Below are 18,824 nucleotides of genomic sequence, written 5' to 3' on the forward strand. Positions count from 1 at the left end.
GTGAAATGGAAGTATACTATTATAAGGTTCTTACAGATGAAGTGATACATCACTTGAAAGCAGACTATGATAAAGAAAAAAGTAAGTGCCTTACTCACAGGGGATATTTAAAATACTTATGCATGAAGATTTACAGCTTACTGAGCTTATGGCCAGTCTTTAGAAAAGCAGGCCTAAAATGCATACTTATCTTTTTTATTACACAAATATTTATGTGTATATATATACATGTGTACACACACACACACACACACACACACAATATACATATACAAAAGGTACTCACCAAAACAGAATAAATGTGCAAACATCGGTAAACAGGGGAAAAATCAACCAGATCCTGAACAGTTAAGACCTGAAAAATAAAACCACATTTTTTATGGCATTCATTGTTTATTATTTAGGTATATTTGTGAAATAACAATTTTTTTCTGATTACCAAAGTAATACATATTAATTACTCTAAATGTAGCCAATGCATAAGACTACAAAGAAGGAAAATAAACCCAATTCCACTTCTGGAGACGAGAACTCTAAGCAAGCTGGTATACATTTTTCTCTTATTGTTTCTTTTTTTTTTTCCAACTTCATTTTATTTATTTATTTTTTCTATTATGTTCAATTAGCCAACATATAGTACATCATTAGTTTTTGATGTAGTGTTCAACGATTCATCAGTTGCATATAGCACTCAGTGCTCATCACAACACATGCCCTTCTTATAAAACCACATTTTAAAAATTATCAAACTTGGGGTAGCTGGGTGGCCCAGTTGGTTAAGTGTCTGACTCTTGATTTTGGCTCAGGTCATGATCTCAAGGTCATGGGACTGAATCCCACAACGGGTTCCACACTGGGCATGGAGCCTGCTTAAGATTCTCTCCCTCTGCTCTGCCTCACCCTACCCTCTATCCCCCCACACTCACTCTCTGAAAAAAAAAGAGAGAGAGAAAAAAAGATTCTCCCTTTCCCTCTAACCCTCCCCCCTCAAAAAAAATTTTTAAATAATAAAAATATAAAATAAATAAAAATAAAAATCATCAAACTACTAGCTTACTGTTGGATAATATAAGTTAAAGACAGCAAGGAGATTCATGGACTTCCTGTTATAACATTTATCAACTATAAAAACATTACAATATAAACACAATGCCTTTGTAACTGTTTTGGCACTAGTTCAATAATTCACTCTTTATGTATTTATCATTATTGTTGAGTGTTTCAGATTATAAAGTAATTAAAGGACAGAGATTATGTATCTCAAACATGCTTAGGAGAAGAGAATATAGAGATTCTCTGAATACTGATTAAAAAAGAACAAAAAAGTAAATTTCGAAAACATTAATTTCTGGAGACTAATCGGGACACACTAATTCCCTTTTAAGAAGATATTAAACTGTCTAAGGCAGTTCATTTGTCTGTATCCCCTACAATATCAGACATCCATTGCATATGCACACACACATATGTGTGTGTGTGTATATATATATGTGAATGTACATCATACATTCACATATATATATACATAAACACACACATGTGTACACACACACACACACATAAATACATATAGTTTCACTCATCCTCAGGCATATAGTAGAAACATATATACTGAACTCTCAGTTGTTCTCCAACCACAGAGAAGGCCATGGGCACATATTCATATGGTTTCTTCTATCAATTAATTAAAAGTTCATACTGGGCCCCGACTAAGTCCTTAGAAAAAGAATTTAAAATCTCACTGACAAGGCAAAACTTATGAATAGGCTTCTCATGATATTAACTAAATTCAAAAAAATTCAAAGGAAAAGCCAAAAAGTAGGCTCAACAGAAGACTTTATGTAGAGAGTAAAAGAAGCAAATAAAATTAGGAATAAATTTAGATACAGAAGATGAAAGAAAGTGAATACTTAAAGATAACTTCAAGCTTTCTAGAGCTAAGACTTTTTTAAGAATTAAAAAACTTTAATCTACTAGAACCATTTTGCAGTTATCTCAGCACCAAAGGGGAAAAAAGGTAGGCTTTCCAGAATTAGTCTAACCAGCAAGGCCAAGCCATCATGAAATTAAATGTTTGCCACAGATAATTAAAATGAGTGATCACTACAAAAAAATCATTACATTTACAATTTCACTGCTAATTATGGTAGAACAACTAGGTTCAACTATCTATAGCTTATAAATATAATCTAGAATATATACTATTTATCTGTCAACTATGCAGTCTAATATTTCAGATGACACACTGCCCTAATACCTCATTACAAACTGATCTACATAAATTCAATTTTCACACGGGAAGACTGAGAGTCATACAGACATACATTACAACTCAAAATTTAAAAAATCCTAAATAAAGAAGGGAAGAGGAAAAAGAGGGAGGGGAAAAGGAAGGAAGGAACTTCCATCACCTCCTCTTCATTCTCATCCTCTTCCTCAAATCCACGTTTCAATTCAACTTCATTCCTTTCTTCTGGAATTCTATCATTTATGTACATATTCTTCCCAAATTTTACATTATTTTGCTTCTGTAGAGCAACATTGAAGATCTTCTGCTGTTGTGCCTATTTTGGAAAAAAGAAAAATTCAGATTATTATAACATTTATTATGGTCAAAACTGGTTCAAGAATTTCATATTTTCTTGGGGCGCCTGGGTGGCTTAGTCGTTAAGCGTCTGCCTTCGGCTCAGGTCATGATCCTGGGGTCCTGGAATTGAGCCCCGCGTCAGGCTCCCTGCTCAGCAGGAAGCCTGCTTCTCCCTTTCCCACTCCCCCTGCTTGTGTTCCCTCTCTCGCTGTGTCACTGTCAAATAAGTAAAATCTTTAAAAAAAAAAAAGAATTTCATATTTTCCTATCTTTTTAATGGCTTTGGGTGTAGGATCTGGAGTGATGTCTCATTTTTTATTCAGTATTTATGCTCTCACTCTTCTTTCTGAACAGTTGTACCAGGGTTTATCAGTATTATTTGAAAAGACTAAGAACCAACTTTTGGCTTTTTGATCCTCCCTAATGTATTCTGTTTTCTATTACACTGATTTCTACTCTTGATTATTTCCTTCCATTTTCTTTTTTTAAATTTTATTTTACTGTATCTCATGTTTTTAAGTGTATATTACATTAATACATTATTACATAATTAACATATACTAATATATTAATATATTAATAATATAATACATCATTGCTAACTATAGGTACAATGTTGCACAGCAGACTTGTAGAGCTTATTCATCTTGCTTAACTGAAACTTTATGCCTGTTGATTAGTAACTCACTCCCCTTTCCTCCCAGTTCCTGGCAACCACTATTCCACTCTTTGATTCTATGAATTTTTCTATTTTATTTATTTTTATTTTTTTTAAAGATTTTATTTATTTGACAGAAAGACACAGTGAAAGAGGGAACACAAGCAGGGGGAATGGGAAAGGGAGAAGCAGGCTTCCCGCACAGCAGGGAGCCCTATGTGGGGCTCGATCCCAGGACCCTGGGATCATGACCTGAGCCAAAGGCAGACGCTTAACGACTGAGCTGCCCATGCGCCCCTGAATTTTTCTATTTTAGATACCTCATAATTTCCTTTTTAAGGACTGAACAGTATACCATACACCACTGTATGTATATACTGCATTTTCTTAATCCATTTATCTGTCAATGGACATCTGTATTGTTTCCACATCTTGGATATTGTAAATAATGATGCATGAGCATGGGAGTGCTAATCTTTCTCATGATTCTAATTTCAATTCTTTTGGATAAACACCCAGAAGTAGGATTCTTGGATCATACTGTAGTTCTATTTTTAACCTTTTGAGGAACCTTTTCAAAATAGCAGCCACATAGTTTTGCATTCCCTCAACAGTATGCAAGGTTCCAATTTCTTAACACACTTGCCAACGTTGTCTTTTGTTTGATAACAGCAATCATGAGAGGTGGGAGGTGATATGTCCTATTGTGATTTTGATTTGCATTTCCCTAATGGTTGGTGATGTTGAGCACTTTCTCATATACCTGCTGGCAATTTGTGTTATCTTTTTCGGAGAAATGTCTATTCAAGTCCCTAGCTGATTTCTACATCAGATGATTAAGGTTTTTTTGCTACTGAGTTGTAGGTTTCTTTACATATTGTGGAAATTAATCCCTAATCAGACATAGTTTGCAACTATTTTCTCCCGTTCTGGGGACTGTCTTTTCACACTGTTAACTGCTTCCTTTGATGTGCAGAAACTTTTTAGTTTGGTGTAGACCCACTTGTTTAGTTTCTGCTGCCTGTGCTGTTTGTGTCATATCCTTCTACTTTCTTTGAATTTAATTTGCTATTCTTTCTCTAACTCCTTCAGGTGGATACTTAGATCATTGATTTCAGCTGTTCTTTCCTAATTCATAAATTTAAGGCTATAAATTTCCCTTAAACATGACTTTTGCTGCATCCTACAAGTTTTGATATATCATACTTTCATTATAATTCAAAATATTTTCTGGTTTCAATTGAGTTTTTTTTTTTAAAGATTTTATTTATTTGACAGAGAGAGACACAGCGAGAGAGGGAACACAAGCAGGGGGAGTGGGAGAGGGAGAAGCAGGCTTCCCGGCGAGCAGGGAGCCCGACGCGGGGCTCAATCCCAGGACCCTGGGATCATGACCTGAGCCGAAGGCAGACGCTCAACAACTGAGCCACCCAGGCGCCCCTGCACTGTTAATTCTATAAATATGTAAACCCCATAAGATGTTGTTTTATACAGCCAACATAACATATGCAATTTTACCCAAAAGAGTTGCCCTTTCTGTTTATTTGCTACACCTCTGGGTTTCTAACTGGGATAATTTTCTTTCTGTCTGAAAATAATATTTCTTTTTTGTAGGTCTACTAGAAATAAATCCTCTAGGTTTTTGTTTATCTGAAAAAATATCTTCATTTCACCTTCATCTTTTTTTTTTAAAGTAAACTCTACCCACAACATGGGGCTCAAACTCCTGACTCCAAGATCGAGAGTCACATGTTCTACCAACTGAGCCAGCCAGGCACTCCCATTTCACCTCCATTTCTAAAAGAAATTTTTGGTGGGTAAACAATTCTAGGTTGACAGATAAGGTTTATCAGCACTTTAGATCTTAGCTCACTGTCTTTTGGCTTCCATTAATTCTGCTGAGAAGTCAGCTAAAGATTAGTATTATTATTACTCTTTTGAAGGCAATAAAATTTTCCCTCTGGCTGCTTTTAAGATTTTTCTTCTTTTACCTTTCTAATATTTTACTATTATATGCCTAAGTATGGGATTTTTGCATTTCTCCTGCTTAGAATTCACAGCACTTTTTGAATCCATGGCTTCAAGGTCTGCTATATTATTTATGTCTATCACTCTTTCTTCTCCTTTCTGGACTACGATTACACATCTGTTAAATCTTCCCATCTTATATGTCTTTAAACTCTTTACTTTACATCCTTTTGTCTCTCTGAGCCTCAATTTGGGTATTTTCCTCTGACCTACTTCTGGTTCATTAATTCTCTCTTCAGCTCTAATCTGTCTTGCCAACTACACACTGAGTTCTTAATTTGTAATGTATTTTCAGTTCTAGAATTCACAGATGGTTTGCTTTATGGTTTCCAATGATCTGCCAAAATTCTCCATCTTGTCTTATAATTCCTTGACTATGCTAAATTTTTTTTTTTTAAGATTTTATTTATTTATTTGACAGAGAGACACAGCGAGAGAGGGAACACAAGCAGGGGGAGTGGGAGAGGGAGAAGCAGGCCTCCCGCAGAGCAGGGAGCCCGACGCGGGGCTCGATCCCAGGACCCTGGGATCATGACCTGAGCCGAAGGCAGACGCTTAACGATTGAGCCACCCTGGCACCCCTTGACTATGCTAATTTTAAAGTCCATATCTAATAGTTCCATTGTTTAGACTTTGTTTCCCATCCTAGAGTTAGCTTTATATCAATTACCAAAGAGTATACTCCTCTTCATTTCAGTGAGTCAAGTTAAATAACGATCCAATTATTTTCATGACCTTTGGTTTGGAATATTGTCAGTTTTAAAAAAGAAGTACCACTAATTCCTTTTTAAGTGAAAAACCAGCTACATAAAATTTAAAATACCAGAAAAATTAAAAAGATATGATATATGCATGAATGTACATAAAACATCCTGCCTTAACTTCAGTGATTATCAGTAGTGAAAAAAATTTTTAATTTTCTGAAGCCCTGAAGTTACATGGGACCATTTACCTCCTGAGTCGGCATATGTGTGTATTGGTGGGAGGGACTGGTTCACTCTTGGCCAAAATCCCAACTCTATGAAATGTCCACTAACCCCACAGAAGGAACTATAGTATCAAGCTGTCCAAACTTTGTCAATGATTTTCTGTTTTCAGAGTTTAAATCATTCTTTAAAAGCATTGCTTCCAAACTGTGGTATGTACAAAACTAACATTTCACACAGTATCTACAAGTATTTCTTTTGTTTTTTAAAGATTTTATTTATTTATTTGAGAGAGAGAATGAGAGAGAGAGAGCACATGAGAGGGGGGAGGGTCAGAGGGAGAAGCAGACACCCGGCTGAGCAGGGAGCCTGATGCAGGACTCGATCCCAGGACTCCAGGACCATGACCTGAGCCGAAGGCAGTCGCTTAACCAACTGAGCCACCCAGGCGTCCCTCTACAAGTATTTCTTGAAAAAAGGTTATATGCTCAAATTAGTTAAATACACATTATATATTGTATCCCCTTTATAGATTTACAATTCATAACTAAAGGAATATACTTAACTTTAACCCGGATTTCCAAAACTTATTTGACCATTTAGTCTCCTGTTTTCCCCTAAAGGACATTATTAAAATGTGTGCCAGAAAATACAATATGGAAAATGTGAACTGAGACTATGAATTTTAGGTATTTAATTGTTAATTAAACATCAGGCTACTCATAGTGCATTCATCTCTCACAAGAAAGAGGGGAAAAAACAAAAACCAAAAAACGCTACAAGTACAAGCCTGTTTTTTTACTTTAAAAAATTCTCCCTGGAGAAGCTAAGACTCAACTCTAAGATCCTTCAAAAAAATAACTTTTTGTGCCACTCATTTTAGGCATGGTACTAGACCCCAAGAAGGTAAAAATAAATAGGATATAATCCCTCACTTAAAAAACTCACTGTGTAGGGGGGCCTGGGTGGCTCAGTCAGTTAAGCATCTGTCTTCTGCTCAGGTGATGATCTCAGGGTCCTGGGATAGAGCCCAGCACCAGGCTCCCTGATAAGCAGGGAGTCTGCTTCTCCCTCTCCGTCTGTCCCTCTCCCCTGCTCATGTGTGTGCATGTGCTCTCTCTCTCAAAAAAAAAAAAAATCTTTAAAAAAAACCCCAAACTCACTGTCTAGTTAAGGATACAAAATAAACAATTATAGTGTGAAAAATAGAAGGGATATATACACCAAGGAGGAAGTGACCATCTCTTGCTGGCAGGAGTGAGACAGAGGAAAACAGATTCCACAGACAAGGTGATGCTTAAGCCAGCTTTTGGGAAAAAAAGCAGGAATTCTTCAGACGTGAAATTTGGGAAAATGGAAAGCATTCTAGGTAGAGGAAACATATTGTGTATTCAAAAATTTGTAAGAGATCCAATACTGTTATATCACAGGAAGAAGGAGTATCAGGAGATGAGGCTTTTGTTTCATACTGAAGAATTTAGATTTAGGTAAAGGGTCACATGGAAATATGGTTAGCTGTGGGCAGGAGCATAGGAAAAGAAATGGTAGAAGTGTTGGCCAGGAGATTAGAGTTAGAATTTCAGATTAGTAAGCTGGAAAAGATAAAGCCTAAGTTAAGTATAAGAGAATAAAATTTGAAGCCAGCGTTCAGAAGAATCCAGAGATTCTGAATCTAGAGACTGTCATTATGTCAGAGAACTATGTAGGACTCAGAGAACTTTCTCTTTCACTGAAGAGAAAGTGGTCATACTTGCATTTTAGAATAATAAGTGGAGAAAAGACTAGAGATAAGGAGAATAATTAATCTGATATAACAACAGTCCAGGTATGTAGAGAGAAGGAATCTACAGATATTGAGAAGCAGAATTGATAGTTACTAAGTAGGACTTAGAAAAAAATTACATAAAGAATATAAATACTCCTGAAAAGTCTAAAGTACTCCCCAGTTTCTGGCTTATGAAAGTAGGACATATTACTACGTGACATAAGAAATATAGGAAAAATAGATTTTGTAAGAAGATAGTGAGTTTACTTTTAGAAATGCTAGGTTTGATGGGCCTACAGGATATTCAAGAGAATATATAACAAGTAAATCCACAAATGGGACATGAGATAATGGAATTAAGACATGCTTAGAAAAGGTTTCTGTGATGAAGTTCTGTTTAAGTTGCAGAGGTAGGGAGCTTGATTCTTTTTACAAGAAAATAATGGTAGTAAACTAGGAAGAGTCTATTCCCTTTCAGCAGGAAAATTCTCATAAACCTCAAATCCCAGGGCCCATGACCTGGTGGATGGCCTAGGCAGAAAGTCCAAAACTGGTCTATGAAAAACAAGTCAGAGAAGATAAGTTTAACAATGAAACAGATTGTATAATAGAACATGAACTCTTGAACTATAGTTTACATCCTTGTGCTGAAAAAACCTTACCAAGTGATTGTGTTTTTTATCCTCATGGCATACATAAAACTCCTTGTCTAGACTTAGGAGAAAAAGTATTGAAAACACTGTAATGCTGAAGACAAGAATATAATGTTGCCTAACTCTCCAGTGCAGAAAAACACTCACTAATCAGAGGCAGTCAGAAAGACTTAGTATCCTGAGAAGATACAGGAGGTGCTACAAGAAGAATCAGAGGCTCCCCTGATTGCATCAGTCCTGTTAGTACCTTGAAGGTCAACAATGGAGGAGAAAGATGATCACTTTAGAGAAAAGCTATTAAATCCCACACTTCATTATACCTTAACAGTGAGGTAATATCCACTCTTGGTTCTACTTTCCTAGGGCTTTCCTAACCTACATAGTTCTCTGAGATAATGACAGTCTCTAGATTCAGAATCTCTGCATTCTTCTGAACGCTGGCTTCAAATTTTATTCTCTTATACTTAACTTAGGTTTTATCTTTTCCATCTTACTAATCTGAAATTCTAACTAATCTCCTGGCCAACACTTCTACCATTTCTTTTCCTATGCTCCTGCCCACAGCTAACCATATTTCCATCATTCCAAAGATAGGGAAAATGGCCTCAGGCCTAGCTTCCAAAGAAAAGACAGGAAATAAATTTGGGTTTAGTTCTCTTTTGTAGCTTCTGTTTATTTACAGCAAATAAATATATTGTTTTATCAACCAAGTATTTAATCTGAACAAAAGATAATACCAAAATTATTTGAAGACTGAATCTGCTACAGTCCACCTACTGATAAGCAACAGTTAACAGGAAATTCTTTAAAAAGCAGCAACTTTAAAAAACATTATTGTACAAGTCCTACATTATTACATATGGTTTTCATTTATTATTAAAGTAAAATGATCCTGATAAAGAATTTTCAAAATCTATACATCCTCAAGGTAAACAATTTACTAAACAAATTTATTAAATCTATTAAACAAATTAACATAGAATAAAGCTGAAACAATTAATAGAAATATAATGGAGATTATCTGATTTATAGATAATTTTTTAAAAAGTTCAAGTAGGGAGGAAGTTCATATACTGAATTTTAATTTCCTCTGTTGTGACAACAGTCTGATACAGATACATTTCTTTAATTAGAAAATAAAGCAAAATAAAATAAAATAAAATCTTCTTAGGAAGCCCTGGCTGGAGAAGGAAGAGAAGGTCATGCCTGCGGTACCCTCTACAGCTTCCCACTCAGGGCCCACCCAGCCCATATCCCTCTGCCCCACCCTGCCATACCTGAAGCGTCTCTAGTTTCTAATACTTGAGAAAAAAAATTAGGGGTTAGAAAGCATGTTGAGCACTGTTTTATTTCTATGACACTGTGATTATTGGGAATTTTAACTAACTCAGGAATTTTAAGTTATAATCATTTTAAAACTTTTTATTACTAAAAATTTCAAATACAGATTAATATAACAAAATCCCAAGTACTCATCACCTACCTTCAACAATTAATATTTATACATTCTTGTTTCATCTATATACTTTACCCACTCACTTCACACATACACACACACACACTATACACAAACCAATTATTTTTTACAACTTTGAGGTCAGATTTACATACATTGAAATGTACAGATCTTAACTGTACAATTTTGACAAGTGGGAGACAGAACATTTCTATCTCCTCAGAAAGTCCTTTTGTGTCCCTTCCCAGGCAATTACCCCACCCAGAGGTAAGCACTGCTCTGATTTTTTTCACTTTAATTAGTTTTGCCTGCTTTAGAACTGCAATATAAATGGAGTGACACAATCTGTGCTTTTTTTGTGTCCAGCTTCTGTAGCTCAGCATAATGCCTGGGAGATTAATATTTGCTGTTGTACATATCAGTAATTTCATTCCTTTTTATTGCTAAGTAATATTCCATTGTGTTTTTATACAGCACAATTTGTGTATCCATTCCCCTTTTGATGTCCATTTGGGTTGTTTCTAGTTTTGGCTAGCTGCGAACAAAGCTGGTATGAACATCACAAGGATATGTTTTCTTCATTTCTCATTGGAATTATCTAGGAGAAGAACTGATGATTCAAAAAGGAGGTACATTAACTTTACAACTGCCAAATCTTGTCCACTGTTTTCTTTTTATTATTGAGCTGTAGAAGTTGTTAATTCAAAGATAATACTTTTAAAGAGAACAATTTAGAACCTTAGGATAAAAGGAATCCCATTTGCCTCTGTGGCTGCCATGGTTCATCTAATTTTACACCAAATTCGCCTGCTGGCACAAGTTAATGAATTACCACATACTTGGGATGATTCCCAAGAGACAGGCTCGTGAGTCAAGTTAGATTGACCTAACTTAAATACAGAATAGCTGCAAACCAAAAGAAAATGTTGATTAAATCCATTCTAAACAAAGTTCAGGAAAGATACGAAAAGGATAAAACTAAACAAAAATAAGCATTTTATGTAATTAAAAACAAGTAAACTCTGGATATATTCTCTAATTAGACTATGAATAACATTAAATTAAAATTTTCCTTTTTAATCTCACCTGTTTCATTGCTGTTTCACCTATTTTGTCAGAATGTTTTCGAATGCTTTCCAAAAAGTCTTTGAGATCAGACATGGAGATTTCTTTAATATCCTCACGGAGTTTAGGAAGATTTTCTATCATTAGCTGACAAAACCGGTATTGACTAACTCGGGGAAAAAAAACATTCTCTAATTGTTCCATAGTTTTTAGAGCAGAATAATACCTGTGAAAGGTTAAGAAGAAAACTCCATAAAAAGTTATTACATTAATTTTCAAGTTAAAATAATTAGTCCAACACTCCAATCAAAAGGGACACAGTTAAAATAAGTAAAATTACCATTTACTTCTATTTACTAAGCATAAACTATAAACCACATGAACGAGATTGCAGGTTGAAAATTCATGACTTATACTAACCTACAGTTTCCTTATTTCATTTCACTTAAATATGTAACATCTGTAACAACTTAAATCTGTCACCACAATATCTTTTTTTTTAAGATTTTATTTATTCATTAGAGACAGAGAGAGCACACGTGGGGGTGGGGAGCAGAGAAAGAGGGAGAAACAGACTCCCCCCACTGAGCAGGGATCTTGCTGTGGGGCTCGATTCCGGGACTCCGGGATCATGACCTAAGCCAAAGGCAGACAGACGCTTAACTGAATGAGCCACCCAGGCACTTGTCATCACAATATCTTAAAGGTATATGCACAATATTTCCGAAATTTTTAATTATAATAGTTATTGATATGTGCTTTCATAATCTCTCTCCCATCCACATACCATCACATCAAAAAAGTACAGATTTAATTCAACTTAAAGTAAAATGTGTTTTAAGGACATCTTTTTGAAAATTTTACACTATTTAAAGCACTTAGAAATAATATTAAGTATCAAAAAACCAAGTGAAAAACCACAGTGATTTATTCTCAACTCAACAAATACATACTGAATGACATGGTGGATTGCAGTAATTAGTAAAATATAGCCTATGCCACAGAAAAATTGACATGTACTTTCATATACATACTTTGATTTTCTCTAGACTTCTATGAGGTAGATGTGTATGGCAGATATTACTATTAATACTCTACAGACGAAAAACTGAAACACAAAGAGTACACAATTTGGCCAAGATACTATAATTAACTGGTAGAAAAACCATAACTATCAGTTTCCTACAATAATATTCACCACCAAAATCTACTGAAAGTAGGTAGAAGAATTTTTTAAATTAATCAAATAATATTCTATACTTTCCCACTGATTTGGATATTAAAAATGAGAAAAGGCATGATCTAGAGAACAAAAAAAGTAATACACAGGTAATTTGAAAGATTGTAAATTCAAAGCTATTTAAAGATATTTACTGATTCTCTAGCCTATATTCCCAAAGATAGAGCATATTTTGCAAACTGTCACAAAATCTATCACTATTTTAAAAATTAGATGCCTAAATTTTATCTTTGTTATTTAAAATCATCAGAATTGTTATAAACAAATAAAATATACATTTGGTCAGAAATGAACATATTTAGGTGATAACATGGGTGGGAGAGATGTCATTACAATGACTTTGATAATACCTAAGACATTATAAATTTAAATGAAGTAAAATGATGAATAATATCTTTTCTGAGTAAAATAACATTTTATATACAATAGGTCAGTCAATAGTCAAATTTTGACCCTGCCCTATTTTGATCCTGCCCTATTTCCTGATTTGATGTGAATTAGGTATACTCCAAAAGTATTATCTCCACAACAGATAGGCTTTCTGAAAATTCATGGTAATGCCTACAATGTATTTGAAGTCATAAAGTGATAGAGGCTAAATGAAAGTATTACCAGGAGTTTTTGCAACATCCAAAGACACAATCAAATGACTTCATAACACAACTCTGCTTTCCTTCATGCTTCTATACCTCTCACCTCCCATCCCAGGCTTCCCATGTCACTGAACCATGAAGCCTTCCTAGCACCCCCACACAACACAACCAAGAAATGTGAGCAGTTAATGCCAGTGGGCTGAATCCTTAACTAATGAGAAAAGTAGGTCAGAAGATAAATTCCTCTTTCCTCCTCCTAGATGAAATGTCCTGAATTTACAATAATATATAGAACTCCCAAAAGTTCTTCGAAATTGATCAACATTAAGCATCACTGGCTAACTCAGTAACTCAACCTCATATTGCTCTCCCAAGTTCGCCAACTCATTTCCCTTTCACTCAACTCTGCTTCTCAGCTTCCGCAGGATTATAGTCCAAAAAAAGTAATAAACAATAAGGTTATAACTCAGGCTTTGCTTTCTAGGAAACTCAAGCTAAGAAACACAGCAAGGCTATATTCTTAGGCAGAGAACAGAAACCAGAGACCAGACCCTGAATCTTTCTAAAACTTAGCCACAAATCTCCTAAGCTTTATATTCCTAAATGCAAGCAAAATTTCCACAATGGATTACCATTCTCTTTTGGTATATATCATGCTATTTTTAAAAAATTGTAACAGTCATCCATAACTACTGGAAAAATACGAAACTATAAAGGGAAAAATAAAAAGCACCATCTGATACTACCATGTAATAATGACCTCAATTTGGCCCCAGTTACATCCAGTCATATATCTACAACATTTCCAGGTCTGTATGCTCATATCTTATTTAAAAACATATCACGGAGGGGCGCCTGGGTGGCTCAGATGGTTAAGCGTCTGCCTTCAGCTCAGGTCATGATCTCAGGATCCTGGGATCGAGCCCCGCATCGGGCTCCCTGCTTGGCGGGGAGCCTGCTTCTCCCTCTCCCTCTACTGTTCTCCTTGCTTGTGCTCTCTCGCTCTCTCTGTCAAATAAATAAATAAAAATAAAATCTTTAAAAAAAAAAAAAAAACATATCATGGAAACTATCTTTAACTAAAATTATTCTAGAACAGATTAATACCCTACTTGTAAGTAAAAATGTGATGATGTCCTCATAATTGGGATTTTAAGTATCTGATTTTTTATTTTTTATAAATAAGACTAAAGTAAATTTCTCCCTATATCAAAACCTCTACCAAGATGTCTGCTTTTATAAATATGAGACATTTTAAAAAAAATTATGTGTCATCCCTAAATGGAAAACATGTGACTACTATAATGGTTCTCTGGCCCATAGGGTACAAATTATGTCACTGTTCTTATTTCATTTGCCTTCCCTTGAGCATTTCCAATTCACCGAAGTTTGAACTATCATAGAAGTGGTTACTTCAGTCTCTAATATTCTAAACACAGTGTCCTGCATATAAGAAAAAATTACAAGATACATAAATAAGCATAAAAATGTGATCCAAAAGTAAAAGTCAATGGAAGCATATATACAGGTGGCCTAGACCTTGGAATTAACAGATGAAAACTTTAACTATTATAATGTTATAGACTCTAGGAAGAAAGAGAAGTTAATATGCATTAAGAGATGGGAAATTTTAGTGGAAAAACAAATTACAACAAAGAATCAAATGAAAAAGCTGAAAATAAAATATCAGAATAAAGAACTCTTTCAATGGGCTTAAGAGCAGACTAGATGCAGAAGAAAAAATGATCCATGAATGTGAAGACAACTGAACAGATATTTTGCAAATTGAAACATACACACAAACACACAAAGAATAAAGATAGGATGAATAGTGTCTGAGATCAAAAGAAATAGGCTCAGTAAAGTTTAAGATAGGTCCAAAAAATTACCCACCATGAAACAAAAAAAGAAAAGAGAGAAAAGGAGGAGTTCTTAGAAATTATGGACGACATTAAATGATCTAACATACACGTAACTGGAGTTCCCAAAAGAAAGGGGAGAGAGAAAATAATGGTGAAGAAATATTTGAAGAGATAAGAGCCCTGAAATTTTCAAGACTGATGAAAGTTATCAACCCCAGATTCAAAATAAGCTAAACAAACCCCCAAGCAATATAACTATAAAGAAAACCACACCTAACCACATCATAGTCAAACTTATAAAAAAAATATATGGAGGCCAGAGGAAAAAAGACCTAATTGCAAATCTTGTAACACCAATGAGAATGATAGCTGAACTTCTGAATAGAAACAATGGAGAGCAGAAAATGAAAAAAAAAAAAAAAACGTAATATTTAAATTGTTGGGGGGAGGGGACCCTCTGAAAACCCAGAATGCCATACTGATACAAGCTATTGTTCAGAAATAGAAGTAAAATAAACACGTTTCCAGATAGACAAAGCAAGAAAATTTTCTTCAGCAGACAGATGTGTAGTATAATAAATACTAAACAAAATTTACCATGTTAAAGGCAATTATGCCACTTAGAACCCTGGATCTGCAAAAAAAGGAAAAAAGAGCAACAGAAAGATTAAGTGGATAAGTATAAAAGAATCCGTTTTAATTATGTGTGTGTGTGTGTGTGTGTGTGTATGTGTATTACAAGTAAATTATATTAAAACAAAAACACAACAAACAGGATGGGAATAAGTACAATTGTCTTAAGTTTCTTATATTGTTGATGAAGTATAATAACATTATTTGAGGGGCGCCTGGGTGGCTCAGTCGTTAAGCGTCTGCCTTCGGCTCGGGTCATGATCCCCGGGTCCTGGGATCGAGCCCCGCGTCAGGCTCCCTGCTCCGCGGGAGGCCTGCTTCTCCCTCTCCCCCTCCCCCTCCCCCTGCTTGTGTTCCCTCTCTCGCTGTCTCTCTCTCTGTCAAATAAATAAATAAAATCTTTAAAAAAAAAATAACATTATTTGAAAGTCAGCTGTGGTGAGTTAAAAATGCATACTGTGCTCTCTAGAGTAGCCAATAAAAGGTTAAACAAAGATATATACCTAGTAAGTGAATAGAGTTAGAGATAAATATATATATACCAAAACAAAACCTCAATCATGAAAAGGAAGGAAAGAAAAAATACATCAGACAAATAGAAGATAATTAATTGAAAAGTCAACCATAATAATAATTACATAAATATAAATGGTCTAGGGGTGCCTGGGTGACTCATTTGGTTGGGCGTCCAACTTCTGGTTTCAGCTCAGGTCATCATCTCAGATTCGTGGGATTGAGCTCCACGTGGGCTCTGCACTTAGTGGGGAGTCTGCTTGTGATTCTCTCTCCCCCTCTCCATCTGCCCCTCTCCCACTTTCTCTCTCTAAAATAAATAAATAAATCTTTTTAAAAGTAAAAAAAAAATGGTCTAAAATGCCATTTGCAAAGTAGAGATTGCCCACTGGATGAAAAAAAGTAATACCCAACTATATGCTGTTGATAAGAAACACACTTTAAATATAAAGAGTAGGGTTAAAAGTAAAATGATGTCAAAGATATACCATGAAACATCCAGCTAGAATAACTAAAATGACTACATCAATACCAGCAAAGTTGAATTCAGGACGCAGAATATTACCAAAGATACAGAAGGACATTTCATGACACAACGTTAGTAAGAATATAAAACAATCATAAATATGAATGCATCTAATAACAGAGCTTTGAAATATATAGAAAAAATTTAAAGAACTAAAGGGAAAGTAGACAAACTACAAGAGGAGAAAACGTTACATCCCTCTCTTACCCCTGATAGAACTGGCCAGCAAAAAAAACACTAAGGAGAAAGAAAATCTGAACTGCTCTAACACTAACATGACCTAACTGGTATTTCTAGAACACTAAAGCCACAACTGCAAAATACACAGTCTCTTCAAGTACACATGAAATATTCACCAAGACAGATGATATGCTGGGTCACTAAACAATTCTCAATAAATGTCAAAGGTCTGAATTCCTACAAAGTATGTTCACTCACCCAAGAGTATCAAACTAGAAATTAATAATAAAGATTATAACATATCCTAAAAGTCCCCCAAATATTTAAAAATTGAATATACTTGTAAATAAACCAAACCTTTAAAAAAAGGAAAATTAAGGAGCAGCTGGGTAGCTCAGTCAGTTAAGCGCCTGACTCTTGATTTCAGCTCAGGTCATGATCTCTGGGCATAGGATCAAGCCCCATATCAGGCTCAGTGTAGAGTCTGCTTGTCCCTCTCTCTCTGCTCCTCTCCCCATTCTTGCACTCTCTCTTTCTCTCAAATAAATAAAATCTTAAAAAAAAGGAAAATAAAATATTTTAAACTAAAAGATACTAAAAACATTTCAAAACTGCACCTAAAGTAGTTCTCAGAGGAAAATTATAACTTTAAATGTTTGTAATACCGAAGAAAGGCATATGGCTGGCTCAGTTGGAAGAGCATGTGACTCCTGATCTCGGGGTTATAAGTTCAAGCCCCATGTTAGGTGTAGAGATTACTTAAATAAATGTTTTTAAAAGCCTAAAAAAAAAAACCAAATATATTTTATTTTTTGTCATTTTAGAGTCAATTGTGACATATATAGTATTTGGGTACAACTTAAGCTTTTTAAAATATACTGATTTTCCTATCCTAGAGAAAATGTTTCAATAGAAGTTGAGTTTCATTATAGCTTTTGTTTGTTCCTTCCATTGATATACTGATGTCTAGGAAATTATAGTCATTTTGGGGGGAAATTATAGTCATTTTAAATTAAAATTCACTTATTTCACAGCATATTTACTGTTGAAATCATTTCAATAAATGATTGAAAATTTTAAAAAAAGGCATAAAATCACTGTTCTAAATTTCTACTTCTACAGAAAAAGAACAAATAAAATCCCAAGTATAACAATGCAAATAATAAAAATAAAAATAGCCTTTTTGCCTGTCCAGACACCGTCTGCCTCCTGCCCTTTGGTTGAGGGGAAGAGCAGAAGGAAGTCTGCAGGTCTGCAGGTCACAGCGGTGCGCCTTGAGGAGAGGACGCCTAGAGCAAACCGCCAGAAGAGGTCCAGACCATCCTGAACATGGAAAAATCCTGAAAAGAAAACGAAGAACAGCCACAGAGCGCACCCAAGACGGATGACGAGCAGCCTCCTGTGGAGCACTCTCCCAAAAAGCAGTCTCCGGAGGAACCATCTTCCGAGGAGCAGTCCTCGGAGGAGGAGTTCTTTCCCGAGGAGCTCCTTCCCGAGCTCCTTCCCGAGATGCTGGTGTCCGAGGAGCGCCCTCCTCAGGAGCGCCTTTCTAGAAGGGACCTTTTTGAAGAGAGCCCTCCCATGGAGCAGCCTCCTTGTGGAGTGGGAAAACACAAGCTAGAAGAAGGAAGCTTTAAAGAGAGGCTGGCTCGCTCTCGCCCACAATTTAGAGGGGACATACATGGCAGAAATTTAAGCAATGAGGAGATGATGAAGGTAGCAGAGGAGATGGAAGAAATGAAAAGAGTACGCAACAAATTGATGGTTATGCATTGGAAGGCGAGACGGAACCGTCCTTATCCTATTTAATGTGTTCGGCCTTTAATTCTGTTTTGCCTGATATAAGTATTGCCACCTGAAGGTTGTATTTTCTCATATACCTTTCCCCATCTCAATTATAACTTTTCGCGTGGCTTTATTGTAGGTGTTTCACTTGTAACTGGCATAAAATTGGGTTTTCCCCACCCACAAGCTGCAAGTTTCCCTTTTTCAATCATGAATCTCATCCATTTGCATGAAAAGATATACATTATATATTGTGAAGTGAAAAATAATTTTTGGAAAAGTAAAAATAAATAAATAAAGATAGAAATCAAAGAACAAACTCAAATATTAGATCTTTGAAAGTATCCATAAAAT

The 18,824-nt window shown here is 35.3% G+C and overlaps 2 protein-coding genes across 3 annotated transcripts in view; one reads left to right on the top strand and one right to left on the bottom strand.

The window, feature by feature from the left end:
* The window catches only part of EXOC6 (exocyst complex component 6), a 211,605-nt gene that overhangs the window by 145,479 nt on the left and 47,302 nt on the right, over positions 1-18,824 (bottom strand). For both annotated transcript variants that reach the window (XM_078077357.1, XM_078077356.1), the window contains exons 6-8: positions 11,160-11,364; positions 2,412-2,564; positions 287-355 (exon numbers count right to left, since the gene is read on the bottom strand). In XM_078077357.1, coding sequence (XP_077933483.1) covers positions 287-355; positions 2,412-2,564; positions 11,160-11,364 — 427 coding nt within the window. The remainder of the gene's footprint in view (positions 1-286; positions 356-2,411; positions 2,565-11,159; positions 11,365-18,824) is intronic.
* LOC118534670 (transcription elongation factor A protein-like 1) lies at positions 17,731-18,541 on the top strand. Its single transcript, XM_036090660.2, is given in 1 exon segment — positions 17,731-18,541. A coding segment is annotated over 1 exon segment (480 nt). The 5' UTR covers positions 17,731-18,014; the 3' UTR covers positions 18,495-18,541.

The sequence above is a fragment of the Halichoerus grypus genome, chromosome 7 (assembly GCF_964656455.1).
Source record: "Halichoerus grypus chromosome 7, mHalGry1.hap1.1, whole genome shotgun sequence".
In the NCBI taxonomy this organism is placed as follows: Eukaryota; Metazoa; Chordata; class Mammalia; order Carnivora; family Phocidae; genus Halichoerus; species Halichoerus grypus.